The sequence below is a fragment of the Simochromis diagramma genome, unplaced genomic scaffold, assembly GCF_900408965.1.
Source record: "Simochromis diagramma unplaced genomic scaffold, fSimDia1.1 OVJJ01000685.1, whole genome shotgun sequence".
Classification (NCBI taxonomy): Eukaryota; Metazoa; Chordata; class Actinopteri; order Cichliformes; family Cichlidae; genus Simochromis; species Simochromis diagramma.
Window position 1 is genome coordinate 12567372 of NW_024387477.1, and position 17393 is coordinate 12584764.

General features: G+C 40.4%; 1 protein-coding gene across 1 annotated transcript in view; it reads left to right on the forward strand.

The window, feature by feature from the left end:
• Positions 1 to 680: 680 nt before the first annotated feature.
• LOC120724240 (neuronal acetylcholine receptor subunit alpha-3-like) overlaps positions 681 to 17393 on the forward strand; it is a 29001-nt gene continuing 12288 nt past the window's right edge. Inside the window, exons 1-6 of the mRNA XM_040016332.1 lie at positions 681 to 919; positions 13640 to 13779; positions 13871 to 13915; positions 14011 to 14120; positions 14442 to 14649; positions 16180 to 17193. Of these exons, the coding sequence (XP_039872266.1) occupies positions 862 to 919; positions 13640 to 13779; positions 13871 to 13915; positions 14011 to 14120; positions 14442 to 14649; positions 16180 to 17193 (1575 nt within the window). The 5' untranslated portion in view covers positions 681 to 861. The remainder of the gene's footprint in view (positions 920 to 13639; positions 13780 to 13870; positions 13916 to 14010; positions 14121 to 14441; positions 14650 to 16179; positions 17194 to 17393) is intronic.

Sequence of the window (17393 nt, forward strand, 5' to 3'; positions counted from 1 at the left end):
TATTCCCTAAACTAAAATACAAATTAAAGATGTTGTTTCAAGAAGTAAATGAACCCCAATTTCACTTACAAGCATCCAAAACCAACCATTCCATTATTGTTCCTTTAAGGACCAAGCAGTAGTCAATCATAGGTCTTGGGTGCTCCAGAATAATTTCAGTGCAATTCCATGCAGTGCTGCTGTGCGTTAATGGCTTTGCATTATATGATTTGGGCAGACTCTGCAGCCTTCAAGACTCTATTATTGAGTCGCTAATGCTTTAAGCTGCCTGAACATTGTTATGGTTGCAAAATCAATTAAGTGACTAAATAGGTCATTTACAGCTCAGTGCTGAAAATGTGGGATCTTTAGTGCGTGTAGGTGAGTGCTGCATTTTTCTCTCAGGGGATAATTGTTTGAGGTAGGGATATTTGAGTTGTTGATTTTTTTTGTTTAAAGAAATGTTCCTAATTTTCACAAAACCCGCGTCAAACACTGAATAGGAGAGTTTTTATTTAATATGAATGTTTTTTTTTTTCTGTACGACCCTTACGCTCCTAGAGCCATATTCGAAACCATTTAATTATTCCAGACCTATCACCTCTGAGTCACTCTGAGTCGCAAGGTTTGACCCTTAGGTGTGCGTGTTTGTGTGCGCGCGCAAGCGTGTGGGACGCATTGCCGGGGGAGGCAGGGGGAGGCGGGACGTGCAGAAGTTGTCCATGTCGGCAGAGCGCACCAACCTCTCCGCGTTCGGGAGCGCAAAGGAAAAAGATGCTCTAATCTTGAGGCTTCACAGACATCTGCAGCAGATTATTACGAGAAGTCATTGTTCAGCATCGCTATTTATATCCAAAAAACTCGCGAAGCGCCGATGTCTCCATGAATCTCTTCGGGAAACTAACAAACATCCTCCTGCTGGTGATCCTCGCAGCGCAAGGTAGGACACGGCGCTCCGTGCATCGCTGAAAGTGCCTCTTACTCAGTACTTTTAAACCATCACTTTCTGTGTTTTCCTTACTTGTCATGTCAGTTTTAAGTATTTTTGGCTGCCAAACTGACCTCGAGTTGACTCCTTTGTGCGCTTCTCAGTGACAAGAAACTGCATCTCTTTTCAGTCCAGAGAGGAAGATCCATTAAAGCCAGTCAGGATAAAGGCAGAGCAACCCAAACTTTACCTCAGTTTATCAACCCAGTTAATTTGTATTTGGACACGCATGCACGCTGATGTTGTCAAATCGCTGAAATGGCGAAACAGTGAACAGCCATATTCTTCTCAAATTCCTCTGGGGCACCAGTAGCGCACATCTTACAAAACAAGACCGTTTTGCTTTGCTCTTTTTTTGCGTTTAACGTACTTGTTTCACACTACTTCACGACACAGGGCACAACATTTGTCCATGGGAAATTGTGCCCAGCCAATAACAAATCCCACGTGCCTGTGAAATATAATATCCCGTGCTTTTCGAACTTGTGGAGTCACTGTTATGCTGCAGAGAGTGAAAACAGTGGGATGTAAGCACACTGTATAATTGTTAGATTTTAGTCTACACATCGGGTTTGGTTACTTTTTATATAAGGTTGATGACTTAGAGCTTAACATGTCAGCATGTAGCTCACATTGACCATCAGTGCCAAAAGTGACGCAACATAGGGGTGACAAACTGCTCGGTAAGTGTCCATACAGATTTCATCCCTGGTTTCACAAGGTGTGAAGGGCTTGGGGACTTCTGCAGAGTTCAGAGGTCAAGATTCAGACTAGCACCACAACACTGCACAGGCAAGCAGATGGTTGCCTGGGGTAATTACTATAAGTAACCTTGGTACTTAAAAAATGGACTAGAATTGACCAACAAAACTAAAATTTTCCTTATGCTTTAATAATAATCAAACTACTAGTTTGTCTGCACTTTGCTTTTCTCTATGTGCGACCCATTTCTTTATTTTCTTGTATTTAAAATCACCTGTGCACACATTTTCTTTTTGCTTCTGCCTTTGGGTTGTGTAAGGCTGTCAGTCTTTTGTGTGCTTTAGAATAGTGGGGTCTTTGAGTATCTCCTTGGGGAACCAGAGAAAAAACAAAGAGTAGATAAATGCTCTAAAGAGGAAGCTTTGTGTCGTATTCCCATGTAACTTGATGGTTATTTTAATCTTAAGTTTTCTCCCATTCACTTCCACAAATATAGACACGCTTCTTCAGAGAGTGTCTTCACCAATGGGAACACCTTTAATGGGGATGTGTGTGTGGGATAAAATAAATGATAAAAAAAAGCTGCAGTGCCTTCATTTCATACTTAAATGGTAATTTTTTTTCACTTCACACAAAAATCACAATCATATATTTAGTGGTTTATATTTAGTTTCCAGACTGGAAAAACAAAGGCAGTGGGAAAGATCTTAAAACCAAAAGCTTCATTCTATCTGAAGGCCACCAGATGGCGATAGCTGTGGTGCTGCAGTTATTTCTGTCTTTATCCGACTGCATCCATTCTGTTAAAGTTTGAAGCCGCTACTTTCCTGCTGAGTTTATGGGCTCGGCCACACACTTTCGGTTATACATTTATACACAACAGTGGCAGCACAGATAAAAAATTTTACAGTTTGAATAATGTTTATGTGCTGTGCCGCCATCTTGGTTAAGTTGGGTTTGGTGGGGATCTTTCGACTTTTCGATTTGGAAATCCATTCCAGTAAAACATTCCAGCTGGGAACTCAGAAATTTCCACTTGGTTTGGAATGACTATTAAAATGAGACTTCAGAAACCAGTGGCTAATGTTAAAGGATCTATAATATTTATGACTATCAGTAGTTTAGTTGGAGTTAAAGTTTTAATGGCTAATTTAATTAGATTTTATATTGACTAACAAACTAAACTGAGAAGCAACTTTTTGAGTGAATGTTTTTAAATACTGAAATATAAAATTATAAATACATTTTGTTTTAGCCTTAACTAAAGCTAGCTGGGACTATTTCGCCAGATAGCTTTTTCAGTTAGGCAACATTTGGCTGGTTGGTTAGAGGACAGAAATTCAAATTCAGATCTTAGGTAGTTAATGATATGTAGATAATAGGTTTTTATTTTTATTTTTTCTACTGGTCACCTCCAGCCTTAATAGAAGTAATTTCTCGTGATAAACACCCAAATATTCCTTGAGGTATTCCAGATATCCCAATTGTTTTCCTGGGAATGGGCTGCTGAACATGCATCCTTCCTACAGACACTAGGAGGAGGAGTAATTAAATTGTTGTTTTTTTTCATTTCATAGTCCTGAGTGTGGTGGGGAGTTTGCTCCACATGTGGCACCTGGAGTCCTCCCTGGGGATCTGCACTAAGTGCCTTTGTACTGTCATGCTCTAGTCATCCTGTGTAGCAACCTAACACAGACTCACAGTTAAGGAGAAGGGATGTGTTTCTGTAAGACACATAAAGTCCCTCAATTGTCTCTTTTTATGCCTCCCTCTGTCCTGTCATTCCCTTCAGCTGGAGAGATTTGCTACAGCCAGCAGCCTTGCTGCTTTGCCCTTGAACTGAATGAATTTCAAAACAGTGCCTTAAAAGGATGACAGTGTCAGTGCTCTCATATCAGAGCACATTTTGCTCTAGTGAGAGGAAATCCACTTTATATTGTTACTAGTTGTGAGGCGGTTACCCTGAAAACCAGGAGGGTTTTGGCCTCACCTTTTCTATCCCCCTAATTTGTCCTCCAGCTCCCCTCTCCTCCACAATCCTTCACTGGCTCTGTGGTCTTTTCTACGGGTATGAACAGGAGCTGTGCATGCAGATAAGTGCCTTAAAAACACACACAGATTGTACAAACACTCCCAGTGGGGGTCCGATTAGTGAGCTACAGAAGGTATTGTTTCCTGCCATCCAGGATCGGCCCTCATAACAGAGGAAAAGCTGATCCTGCCGTTCATGGGATTGGGGTATTTTAGTCAGAAATAGAATCATGTTGAAGTCGCTTGGAGGTAAGGAATGAGAAATCTGTACGGCATGGGGATTTAGTTGGAGTTATGACATTCAAAATAAAGCCACTGCCTGTGGAATATCGATTGTGGTGCACATCAGCATATTTTAAAACAGGATGGGCTGCTATACTTTAGAGACTGAGTGATAAGGGTGAGTGAAACCGCGTGATGCATTTCCCTTCAGCATCTCTCCTGCACCATCTCCACAAATTGCTGAGAGAGATGTCCAGCCACGCTCGCATTATACTGACCCACTCCGCATTATGTTTCAGCCTTGACCCTTCATCTCACTGTACTGTGCTTTTTAATGGGTTGACAGCGTAGAGGATCTGCGTTCAAACCAGTTCTGCCCAAGAGAGCCAGAAAACTAGTTATTCAAAAGTGTAGCGTGGCAACAATCAGAGTTTTTTCCCCCTATCTGAGCATTAGAAATGGTTTATATTAAGCCACCCTACTCTGTAGCACTTATCTAAGTCTGCTTATATGAAGTTGTCTGCTTTGCATCGCAGCATCATCAAGCGTATTTGCTCCTCTCGCAGACTTAAATGCTCATCTGAGATTCCCTTGGAAATACAGAGCTGCTCTCCGGTTTCCCTCCATGAAGCAATATAGTTGCATTAAAATCTGACAGGCAATCAGTGTGCATGTGTGTGTAAGTATGTGGCTTAAGGGCTGTGTGGTGGCTTGAGGATCCTCTTAACACGATTGTCATGTGATTATTGCCACCAAACTCCAGTTACTTAGCTCCTACACATGCTGTGTAGACACCCTTATTACGCCCCCTATGGACACACACACACACACACACACACACACACACACACACACACACACCCTCCTCCAAACAGCCCTGCTGTCTGATTCCTCTGGGACATCCTGGTCTTCTGAGCTGGCAATGAATTGAGTCACACTTCATGATGGAAAGATAGAAGGTGAGAATAAAAGTGCTGGGGAGGTTGTCCGAGATGCCCCAGATGGAAGATGAGCACATTTTGTGCCCCAGTCCTTCTTCTAACCACGCACCATTTTCTACTGAGTGGCCTCTGTTTCTCTTACTATATTGTATTTCTTTTTGCGTTTTTCCACAATCTCAGTGAACATAAGATTACAAGCGCTGAAGAACAGAAGCAGGATTAACAGCTTTAAAGAATGTCATCCGTAATACCTTTTGATCCATCTTTAATTTTAAGGTCCAAATATTAATGTTTTTTCCATCCCAAGTCTGTTTCTTAGACTGATGACGCTTTTATTTTTCTCCAGCCATATACTTGAATCTATCCTTCTTCCTTCCTTCATCTGCTCTCAAAATTTCCCTTAGACCTTTGTGAAATGAGGCCGGCATCATCGACACTGATTTCCAGGTTAAGTTTTACCTTTTTTCTGATTGATGATTTCAAACTTATCCACACGATTGAGGATAAAAAATAACTTCTGCTACAAAAGCATGTGCTGTTCCCGGGTCTCCTGCTGCAGTGGTTTAACTTGCGGCCAGTAACAACAGTGAAGCCCAGCATTACTTCAAAGTTCCTTGCTTTGGATGGATCCTGGGAATTTACCTGGTCTGTATGAGAAAATCCCAAATATTTGGAGCTGATGCAGCTACTGAGGAAAGAGGATGGTTTGCCTTTTTGTTGGTCTTTTGAGCGGCAGCACAGCGATATGTACAGCATGACTCTCAATATTATGATGCAGTAGTTGCACACTGAGATGCTCCTGCAGCCTCTGTTCTCCATAATCTCTAAAGAATAATTATATCCATGAAGCCATTAGAGCCACTTGTATCAGTTACCTTATTGCTTTCTTCCCACTCAGTGCTTAAAGCAATCGTGGAGAGTTTTCCCCAAATGGATCGGAATACTACCCTCTATTAGACCCAAAATGGAAACCACTATCTGTCAACTGGGGGAATTTCTTGTAACTGTGTTTCTAACATACCCCAGTGCAAATGATTAAATCTGCAAAACACATTTTCCCAATACCCATTTAACCTTTATTTATGAAGAGACAGAAGGGAGTAATGAACAGCAGTCATACACAGGAAGTGTTCATGGCCCTTGTAACCATTCAGCATACGAGGTGTCTGTTCAATCAGGTGATTTACAGTGGTACAAACTGTGCACAAAGTATGAAAAGCTACTGCAGCGTTCAGTGCTTTTGTGGATTTAGCCAAATGACATAAGTATATGTTACCTGAGGCTATAAAGCTAGCATAAAAGATAGAATTCAATGACTGAATCTCATCAGCACCTAAACACCCCAAATATAAATTGATATCTGTTACACTTGATGTAAAATGGTACTAGTAGATGTAACCAGTCCAACATAGTGCATCACTACAAATTATTCAAAACTCAACAAAACATCATGTATATATCCAATAACTGACTTTAAAGCTACACATTTAATTTGGACATGACAGGTAAGCTTTAAATTCACGCTGAATCTCACTCTTGCTGAGCAGCGCTTACCATTGAAAACATTCTTCATCTTCCTCTCCTTTCCTCTCTTTCTTCTCCATCTCTCAGTGTTAATGTTTTTTCCCTCTTCCTGGGAAACACAGCAAGTGCACATGTAGCTCACAGACACGGTTTGTGTGTTTGGTTATATTTGTTGAATTGTTTGAAATGATGGCGGCTCCTCATCTGTAGCTAGCTAGATGCTTAAATAGCGGGATTTAATTTCCAATGATGACATTATTTTCCTACTATGAGAATTGGAATTACATATTTTAGCAAAGACTTTTAGCAGTTTAGCAAAGTCCCACCCTCCCCCCCAATTTCTGTACTCCTCACTTTGAAATGAGGACACAACTTTAACTCAAACTTTAGCTAATCCACTGCAAAAACTTCTGCCATGGATTTGGGACGCAGCGTTTGTCAAAGTCTTTTTCTGCGTACTGATTCAGTCAATACTGCTGACATGCATGATAGACAGGCCTGCTTCAGCATCTCTGGAAGAAAGATAAGTAGCACTGACTACCTGCAGCTGTGACTGCAGTGCTGTGAGAACCATCACAGCCACCCACTCCAGGCAGACTAAGTCCCCAGACTGCATTTCTGAATTTAAGAGTGTCACAGCAACAGCACACATTCATTTCTAGCCTCTGCTAAAACAAGGCACAGTTTTAAATATGTGGATACATTTTAATTAAATACTTGGCAGACCTAAGCATTTAGGCTCATAGTGTCAGTCGTATTAAAAGACATGGCTTGAGCTTTTTTTATTTACGTTTTCCATAGAATGGCTAAATACTGTATTTTATCTCCCTTAAAAGGGGGTCCCATCTAGTTTTCGTTCCTTCCCATACGCCAGCTAAATCCTTGGGTGTTTATCTTGTCACATCAATCATTATTTCTTTGGATAAAATCACATTTCACCGAGTCTAAATGCCAAAACAGTGCCAAACCTTTTACTTTTCTGAGTGATTCGCCGTTGGGTTCATTATTTTGTGTCCCAGGTGCTGTTCCCGCCCACTCTGACACAATGCACAAAATAAAATGAGCGATTACGCCTGAAGCTCATTTTCCTGTTAACAGAGTTAATCACTTCTTGGATTATCTCAGCATTTCGTTTTTTTCGTCCGTTTTTTTTAAACAACACCACCAAAAAACCCCAAATAAAAAACCTAAACCTAAGCTTACTTAAAATATCTTATACAGAGAGAATGCAGCCTCAAACCTCCCACATCTTTTTTGATGAAAGCAGGGAGACAAGTGGCAATTAAATTTCACGCATCAGTGAAAAAGAAAATCTTTTACTTTTCAGAATGGGTCAAGTCAAAGGTGGATGAACATAAATAGTAACACACATAGTTATGTGTATGTACTGTAGTCCCCATATACGAAGCTACACTTAGATTAAACACCTTATGCTTCATGGGACAGTCAGGACGTGCTGTAATCATTGTGGCTTCTCTTGTGCGTCATTCAGAATGTCAAAGTCAGGCCGTCAAAAACCCTGGAGAGCAAAGGCACACTATCTAGCTCTTCTCTCCTTGTACTTGCTGTCACTTTTCCTATCTCTTCTTGCCACTGTCTCTCTCTTTGTATCTGTTTTCTATGCACTCTGACAGTGGTGTATTTTTGGAGGGTAATTAGTTCCTTCAGAGTGTCCACAACTGGCTTCCAGGCTCATCCTGTTAAGCACATGCCTGATCAAAGAGCCTCCCACAGGCCATGGGTCTTCCAGTAGCTTTTGGCTCCTGTAGCCACAAGAGACAAAGACAGACTCAGTGTTTGGCTTTCTAATTCTAAATCAATGTGGCTTTTTAAGGGTGAAATGCATGACAGCTTGACTTGGCTTCATGTGCAGCAATACAAAGGCTTGTCACTTTGATACAGCACAAAGTGAGGGGAAGGAATGAGCACATGTCCGGTGAAATGAAACACGAATGTCAAGCTGATTTCTTTTGGCACAGTGATTATGGTAACTTCATTCTAAACCTTGAGGTAAGGTGAACCGATAAAGGAAAAGGACTTGGTTTATTTTCAGTTCTAGCTACAACCATTAGGGTTTGTTTGTTTGAGGGTATTCTTGGTTCCAGTGGTTTCTGTTGCTATTAACTTGGCTTTTTAAAATATACATATCTGAATGATCGTACCAATAGCTTGTTTCTATGACTGAAAAAAACAAAAAGATAGCCAGGCTGACCCAAATCAAAATGAGTTCAGCATCTCAAAATTTTGTCTTACTGACTTTAACTTCAAAGTAAGTCGGAATTTTGAACTACTAACTTGAAATTTAGTAAAGATACTTAACTAAAAATTTCTTTACCCATGGGAACATTTTTTCAGTGGTGGAGTGGTACATGCCAAACCTTTGTTTGAACCGTCTGAAACAATAGAAGCGTATCTGAAATGTGAGTGTATGTATAAATAATACAAAGTCCATAGGTGATTGAATGAATGAGACCTGTAGTAAGAAAACAATCTGAGTGCTCAAATGAGTAGAAAGGTAAATTATAAGTACCATTCCATTTCAGGTTTGAGATTGAAGATTCTTTATTTGTCACATGATTAGTTATACAAGCACAACATGCAGTGAAATGTATCCTGACATGCTCCTCGACTTAGCAAAACGAGAGGCAACATTATATACATTAAGTGAATATATACAGGAGGACATTATATGCAGCAATTAAGTGAATTAGGTACATAAAATTAATTAAATTAAATAGACAATCTGGAAATTTTAAATTGAAAATCTGAAAAATGTACATTGTGCAAATGGGTGTTAAAGTGTCTAGAAGAGTCAGTCTGGGATGTGTTAGGAATAAGTCCTGTCTCTGTCACTTATGGATGCTGTGGGAGGGTGGGGTGCATGTTCTGGTTTAGGACCTGGATGGCTTGGGGATAGAAGCTCCTCTTGTTCTTGCTCGGATGGTGCAGAACCTTCTGCCTCTGCACCCACTCCACTGGAGCTCCGTTGATGATAATAGGCTTGTAGTATCTGTGCTGACTCCTTCTGAATTCCACCACCAGCTCCTTAGTCTTGCCGACGTTCAGCTGGAGGTGGTTATCCTGGCACCACGATGCCAGATCATCATTTACCATCCTCACTTACCAGACCAGTGGTTCTCAGTGTTTTTAGATTACCTTTTAATATTAGCTTAGCTCACTTGGCACCTGCTCATACCCCTTCCCCCAAAGAGTACTACAGAACAGGTATCGATAATGAAAACAACTGAGTCAGACTGCAGTGTCAATGAGGCCACACGGAGCCGTTAGTCTGACCGTAATGGTGTTTTGCTTAACCAGAAAGATAAGAAGCAGCTATAATCCATGTATAAGATAATAAAACTTTACAAAACTGTTGTGTTGAAAATAAAAAAGTCACAGCCGTTACTTTTGGAAGCAACCTCACATCCCCCAAAATTTAATCCTTATGCTGACTCTCAGGGAAAAGCAGTAAAAGCTGTGCATAATCAACTGACATGTTAGTGCAAAGGTTATAATTAACTTCCTCTAAACTAAGGCTTCTTAACATCTTCAGTGCCAGAACAAATAAAGGGAATTAGAGGAGTGAATGTGCCATTGGAGGAAGGGGAAAAATATATTCGCTTCATTTTTTTTTTGTCACAAGGAACAAAAGGTCCAATTAACTGGCTGATTATAATTGCCCTGGTTTTCCCTCAGCCAATTAGAGGCTTAAACAAGGTTCTGAGAGTGCAACGAATTAGGGAGCAGTGGGCAGTTTTTAAGGCAGGTACAGAGAGCAGAAATTACACAAGTGTCCCCAGAGAAAGTTCTTTTCATTAAGCTTTAAGACTTAGATCGCCTCTGCCACTGACCTCAGAAAACTTCAGTGGTTTTGAAGTCACTACATAATTTTCAGCTTCTTACCCACTTAACAGGGAAGCAAGATCTTAAGAACAAAAATCAACCACACTACTGTGGAATAAAATCAGCTGTAGCCATGTTAACAGGCTCTTTTAAGTCTGCTGTGATTCACCCACAGTAGAAGAGCACCCCAACAATCTTAACTCAGGGATACTTTCTCTCTCCTCTTGATTGCAGCCGAGATAACTGCTCCCCACCATCGGTTTTCTGTTGTCTTTTTCCATTTTACTGCCTTAGATTGTTTTGGTAACACTGGCTTTATGAGTAAAGGTAATCCTGATCCTGAGTTTGATGGAAGCAAAGAAGTCGATATCATTTTAGCGTGTAAGCTGAGCCTGCCAGGGAAATTTGTGTTTAGCATCTAAGGTTGGAAAAAAAAAGGTAAAAGGCTTCAAAAGTGTTTACTGATTTAGATTTTAACCTTTTAGACTCACAAAGAAACTAACTTGGGATAAATTCTCTGAAAATGTATTTATTCCTGTAGATTTTGTAAGCAAATGAGCTCGTCTCCCAAAATGAAAAAATGGACTGACGCTAAACTGAAAAGTCTGAACCATATTCATCTAAGTGTACTCCCTGTTGTAATAAATGCAAGGACAGCTTTATGACTTCACTTTATGGGTTGTTATTATGAAATATTTGTTCTGCCACACAGTTTCTTCAAGAATGTGCTATATTAAAGTGATACCCTCACTGAAAGTCAATTTTTATTTAAGGTGATTGTGTTGGGTATTGTGTGGTGTGAGTACATACGAGCCATATGAAAATAATAATAATTAACTAAGCACCCTGGGAAATAGAGGAGCGCTTGCTTCAGAGCAAACCACTGGTTTATTCTGCTTCTGCTCCATCTGAACTCAAATCATGCCAGTTCACTTTAGCTTAGTTTAGCCAGTTTAGTAGCCTTGTATCAGTTTATATCTGAAATACACATTTGCTTGATGGTGCATGTTTCTGGTCGCAGTTTCTGTTACAGCTTGGTAATAAGCTGGTAAAATTGATATCATGCCATTACTTTAAAATCTGTGTTATCGAGTAAAAGGGCAGAAACTACGGGTAATAATGTGGAAACAAGCATAAGCTTACGAGGTTAAACCAATTAGCAATAGTCTAATAATATTTCTGGAACAATATGACAATGTGCTAAAGATTAAATGATAAAATATGTGTATTCAAATTTTTTATGAGGTGACTACTTTTTGTATTCACCTGATAATAACAGTGTACACTGATTGATGCTTTAATATATTAGGATACTGCTATCATAATTTTGGAACAGCAATTTGTGTCAGATTTTCTGCCAGAGGTTTCTTCCTCTTAAAAGGGAGTTTCTCCTTCCCACCGTTGCACCTCACTTTTGCTCACAGGAGGTCATATGATTGTTGGGGTTTTTTCTGTTTTCTCTGTATTATTGATTTCAGGGTCTTTATCTTACAATATAAAGCGCCTTGAGGCAACTGTTGTTGTAACTTGGTGCTATGTAAATAAAATGGATTTGAATTGAACTGATTTGAGTTACCTGTATTTTGAGACACGTCAAAGTCAAGGGAAACCTGGTCCAACATACCTAACAGACTGCCTGCCGCACTTCACTTAACTTCCAAAAATACATTTATTTGTCAAGTGTTGGTGCTCATTCTCCATGACTTAATTGCTTATGATAGAAGGAAGCCAAATAATTCAAAGAATAGGGAGCAGCAGTAAGTCTGATAAAGGTCAAGCACTGAAACTCCAGAAATAAACTTGATTTTGCAAAACAGACTGCTTGGAGTTTTGGATAGGTTTAAAACGTGACACGAATAACACACCGATGACCAAAAACATGAAAAAAAAAGCATCAAAATAAGAAACCAAAGCAGTTTTCTGTGTTTTTTTTTTTTTTTTAGAGAGGAAACAGATTCAGACAGAAAGCGTCCCATTAAAGGTCTATGTTTTATTTAGTTGTTTTCAAGGAAACAAACCTTTTCGGTGAATATGGCTGTTTGCATGTATATGGGTCCTACTTGAATACATTCAGACCCATCTCTAAAATGCAGTTCACTAAGTGCAGGTTTAATGGTTTCTTAGTAGACTGTGTATAAATGTGTCCGGCATTTCATGACTGGGAAGCTGTGATGCGTGAGGTTGGCCTCAGAGGTTAAAGCATTTATTATTTAAGGGTTTTCAGCCTGAACAAAATTAAACAGTTCAAAATTTAAGGGTATAGAAGGCCAACCACAGGCATCCTGTGTTTAGTTAACCAAGATAAAAAAAAAAAAGGTAGCAGGGGGTAAAGAAACATGACAAAGAGCAGGTGAAAAAAAATCTGGAATGGAAGCATTTCTGTAGTTATGAATAGATGTGAGGAAGCTCATTGAAGCCACTAGAAGAGTGTTTCTGAGGGCTTGCTGATAGCGTGAGTGCCTGCTGTCCCGTGTGAGGCAACATTTTCTGCTTGGACAGTCGTGGGCCTGCATGTGCCATCCCAAGCACCAGCGTTACAAGTGGCAGCTTTCCACAGTATGACCTTCAGTCCAGACTTAGACACACTTGTCTAAGTCACTTGTCTGCAGACACTTTGGCCAAAGACACATCATTCTGTTTTGCTTAAAGCCTTTTGTGCTTTCAGATTTTCTACAAGCTTTTAGGCTTTAATGAGACTATGTAAACATACAACTGTACTAACACACTTTGATCATTTGTAGCCCTCTCTCCTGTCATTGAATAAACAGCTTAAAAATGACTGAAAGTCAAACTGAAAGCCCCAGTGCTGTGAAGACTGGTGCATAGATTTACCTTTTTTGCTCATCACTGTCAGAAGTACAATGAAGGTGAATGGAAGTTGATTTGTGATGCTTAACTTTAGCAAACTGCTGCAAACATATTTCCTTACATGTATCCGCATGGCTAGATACCTCCAGGAGTGAGTCCTTTAATAAAGCTGTAGGTGGATGTGTTGTTTGGTCTGTCTGCAGTAACCGTATAATGAAAGTGAGGAAATGTTGAAGCTATTCTGAGTAATATGGATTTATTGTGAAAGCTCACATGTATTGTTTGCATTTTCTCTCCTTCACACTTTCTTTCTTTCTTACTTTATCACTCGCCGGTGAATTAAACCCTTGATATTACCACCTTCAGGACACAGGTGTTTTTTATGTTTCTATAGTGTTTGCTTTAGAAGACATTAATGTTAATCCTTCTGAGTGACTGAGCTTTTAGTTACATTGAAGTCAAGTTCAGTTTGCTAGAAACGCTGGACAATGCCTACATATCAGCTCACTAAATGTGAAGCGACAGTTTCCCCCCTTATTTCCCTGGTAATAACTTATCATCTTTTCATTTCATTATTAACATCTCCATCCTATTTTTCTAGGCTGTTTTTCATCTAAGGCAGAGGACAGATTATTTCGAAGGTTATTCCGAAGGTACAACCAGTTCATCCGACCAGTAGAGAATGTGTCGGATCCGGTTACTGTCGAGTTTGAGGTGTCCATATCTCAGCTTGTCAAAGTGGTAAGAGGGTAAAATCAGTATAACAAATAGGTGTTTGATTAAAATAAATAAATAATAAGGCTCGTCAAATTTTCCCCGTTTATCTTTTCAGGATGAGGTGAATCAAATAATGGAAACCAACCTGTGGCTGAGACATGTGAGTGACAGTCACGAGCTTTGTTTTTATCTGTTCTTTTGTTACTTGTGGATTTTGTTAAGATCTTATTGTTTTAATCCCTGCTCGTCTTTCAGGTGTGGAATGATTACAAATTGAGATGGACCCCCTCTGAGTTTGATGGGATTGAGTTCATACGAGTTCCGTCCAATAAAATTTGGAGGCCAGACATAGTTTTGTACAACAAGTAAGTGTTAGAGCATAGATGCTAAGAGGTTGTTACACTGAGGATTTTATTTTGTTTTCCATCTATCATTATCTGAGAAATCTAGATGTCTATATTGGGCTATTTTATGTTATTTTCTCTTTTGCTTCTGAAGGTACATTTTCACATCAAAAGCAACCACACACAGTAGATATGCGCACCCTGTGTACTTCTCTAACACAATTTGCGTTCACTTGCTAGCAGTACCCTCTTGTCATTGCCTAGCGGTGTTAAAACTGTAATCAACTACTAATTTCAAACATATCTGTTAATTATATGTATTTTGGCCTTTTTCTCTCACAGTGCTGTAGGTGATTTCCTTGTGGAAGACAAGACCAAGGCTCTGCTAAAATTTGATGGAACGATCACCTGGGTCCCTCCAGCTATTTTTAAATCCTCCTGCCCCATGGACATCACCTACTTCCCTTTTGACTACCAGAATTGCTCCATGAAGTTTGGTTCCTGGACCTACGACAAGGCCAAGATTGATCTAGTGCTCATTGGCTCAAAGGTGAGAAGGAGCAACTGGGGTGAAAGGAAATAGATCCCTGCAGTTACGTCATTAAGAAATCTCTGTCAGTTTTATTTATTTATTTGTTTTTAGCATTTTTATGCATCATTATTGAGAAGAATTATTTAGCACTGCACAGTAGTAAGTGCTTATATCTTCCAACTTGCTTAGATTGCTTCATTTTTTATGTTTGCCTTCCCCCTCTTTATTCAGTCCATTAGGTAAGTATCCTTAATGCACTTTCATTCTAAGAGATGACAGTTGCACAACAAAGCAACACTAACTTGCAATGTTACACTATATTGCCAAAAGTATTCATCCAAATCACTGAATTCAGGTGTTTCGATCACTTCCATGGCCACAGGTATATAAAATCAAGCACCCAGGCATGCAGACTGCTTCTACAAACGTTTGTGAAAGAATGGGTCACTCTCAGGAGCTCAGTGAATTCCAGTGTTGTGCTATGATAGGATGCCACCTTTGCAACAAGTCCAGTTGTGAAATATCCTCGCTACTAAATATTCCACAATCAGCTGTTATATTATAACACAATGGAAGTGACTGGAAACGACAGACATTCAGCTATGAGGTGGTAGGCCACGTGAAATCACAGCGGGGGATCAGCAAATGCTGAGGTGCATAATGCACTGGGGTTGCCAGCTTTCTGTAGCGTCAGTAGCTACAGACCTTCAAACTTCATGTTGCCTTCAGATTAGTTCAAGAACAGTAAGTAGAGAGCATCATAGAATGAATTTGGCCACGCAGGTGCATCAAAGCCTTACTTCATCAAGCGCAATGCAAAGCAATGTATGCAGTGGTGTGAAGCGCGCCACCACTGAACTCTAGAGCAGTGGAGGTGTGTTTTCTGGATCGATCATCTGGCTATCCGATGGACGAGTCTGGGTTTGGCGATTTCCAGGAGAATGTTACTCATCTCACTACATTGTACCAAGAGTCTTGACTTCAACCTGACAAAACACCTCTGGGATGAATTAGAGCAGAAACTGTGAGCCAGGCCTTCTTGTCCAACATTGGTGTCTTTGTAAGAATGGTCAAAAATTTCCATAAACATGATTTCCTTGTGGAAAGCCTTCTCTGAAGAGTTGAAGCTGTTACAGCTGGAAAGGGTCACCTGACATCATGTTAAACCCTATGCATTAAGAAAGGAATATTACTCAATTTCATACGCATGAGCGAATGCTTTTGGCAGTACATTGCAGCTTAGACTTTGGATAGTCTGAATTAGAAAGTTAACTTTTTTTTGTTGAGAAGCAGTTGGAAATTTTAAACATGTGTTTGTTGTCTTTCTTTCAGATAAAGTTTACTATGTGTTTTTACCTGAAATTGGGGTGGCCATTGTCAAAGGGAAGACTGATGATGAACTTATTACAATGTTAAAATTGACAAATGTATTTAAATAGATTATTTTAATAACGAAGACAGATTCATTTCTCTTTAAATGAACTTGTTTTAAACTTTGAGATATAATATTTTTTTCTAAAAACAGCTTTCACATTTACACTTCACCAGGTGAACCTAAAAGATTTCTGGGAAAGTGGAGAGTGGGAGATTATTGACGCTCCAGGATACAAGCATGACATCAAGTATAACTGCTGCGAAGAGATCTACCCTGACATCACCTACTCCTTCTACATCCGCCGCCTGCCTCTCTTCTACACCATCAATCTCATCATCCCTTGCCTCCTCATCTCCTTCCTAACAGTGTTGGTCTTCTACCTCCCGTCTGATTGCGGGGAGAAAGTTACCCTGTGTATCTCTGTCCTTCTCTCCCTCACTGTGTTCCTGCTGGTCATCACTGAAACCATCCCTTCAACATCTCTTGTCATCCCCCTGATTGGCGAGTATCTCCTCTTCACCATGATTTTTGTCACACTCAGCATTGTCATCACTGTCTTTGTGCTGAATGTTCACTACCGCACACCTATGACTCACACAATGCCCGAGTGGGTGAGGGCTGTGTTCCTTGGCGTGCTGCCCAGAGTAATGCTGATGAGGCGTCCTATTGACCAGGGCTGCTCCTCACCTGCCAGAATTACAGGAGGGACAGGAGGAGGAAGCAGCGGTGGAAGCAAGAAAAGAAAAAACAGTATAGGAGCAACAAGTAGCTCAGGAAGTGTAAGTGTTGGAGGCATAACTGGGGGTGTAGCCTGTCCGCCGCTGGAAAGCGGTGCAGGAGGAGGAGGGGGTACGTCCTCAGCTGGTGGCTCAATGAACTGTGTGGAGTATGGTGAGATGAACCGTGACATGAAACGGGACATGAACAGAAGGTTCCCCTACAGAGGCAAAGAGGTACCGACTCCTGTCCCACCGCCAGTGGTGCCACCACCACCACCTCCTCCCCAGCCACCTCAGACTCAGGGGCCCCAGGAGTCAGAGCTGCCCAAGCTGCCGAGGCCCATCAATGCTTCATCGCCGGTAAACGCTGTCGTCGCCTTTTCTGTGGTGTCTCCCGAAATCAAGCAGGCCATTGAGAGCGTAAAGTACATCGCAGAGAACATGAGGACTCGTAACAAAGCCAAAGAGGTATGCAATGTGGAAAACACAGTTTTATTTATTTCAATATGCTTTTCAAATTGATATAAGTTATACTATATAGACAAAGTACTGGCCCACTTCTCTTTGAGTGTAGTGCTGTAATAGGATACCAACATTCAACAAGTCAGTTTGGGAAATTTATTTCCTCCTAGATGTTCTTCAGTCAACTGTGAGGCAGTCTTGCAAAG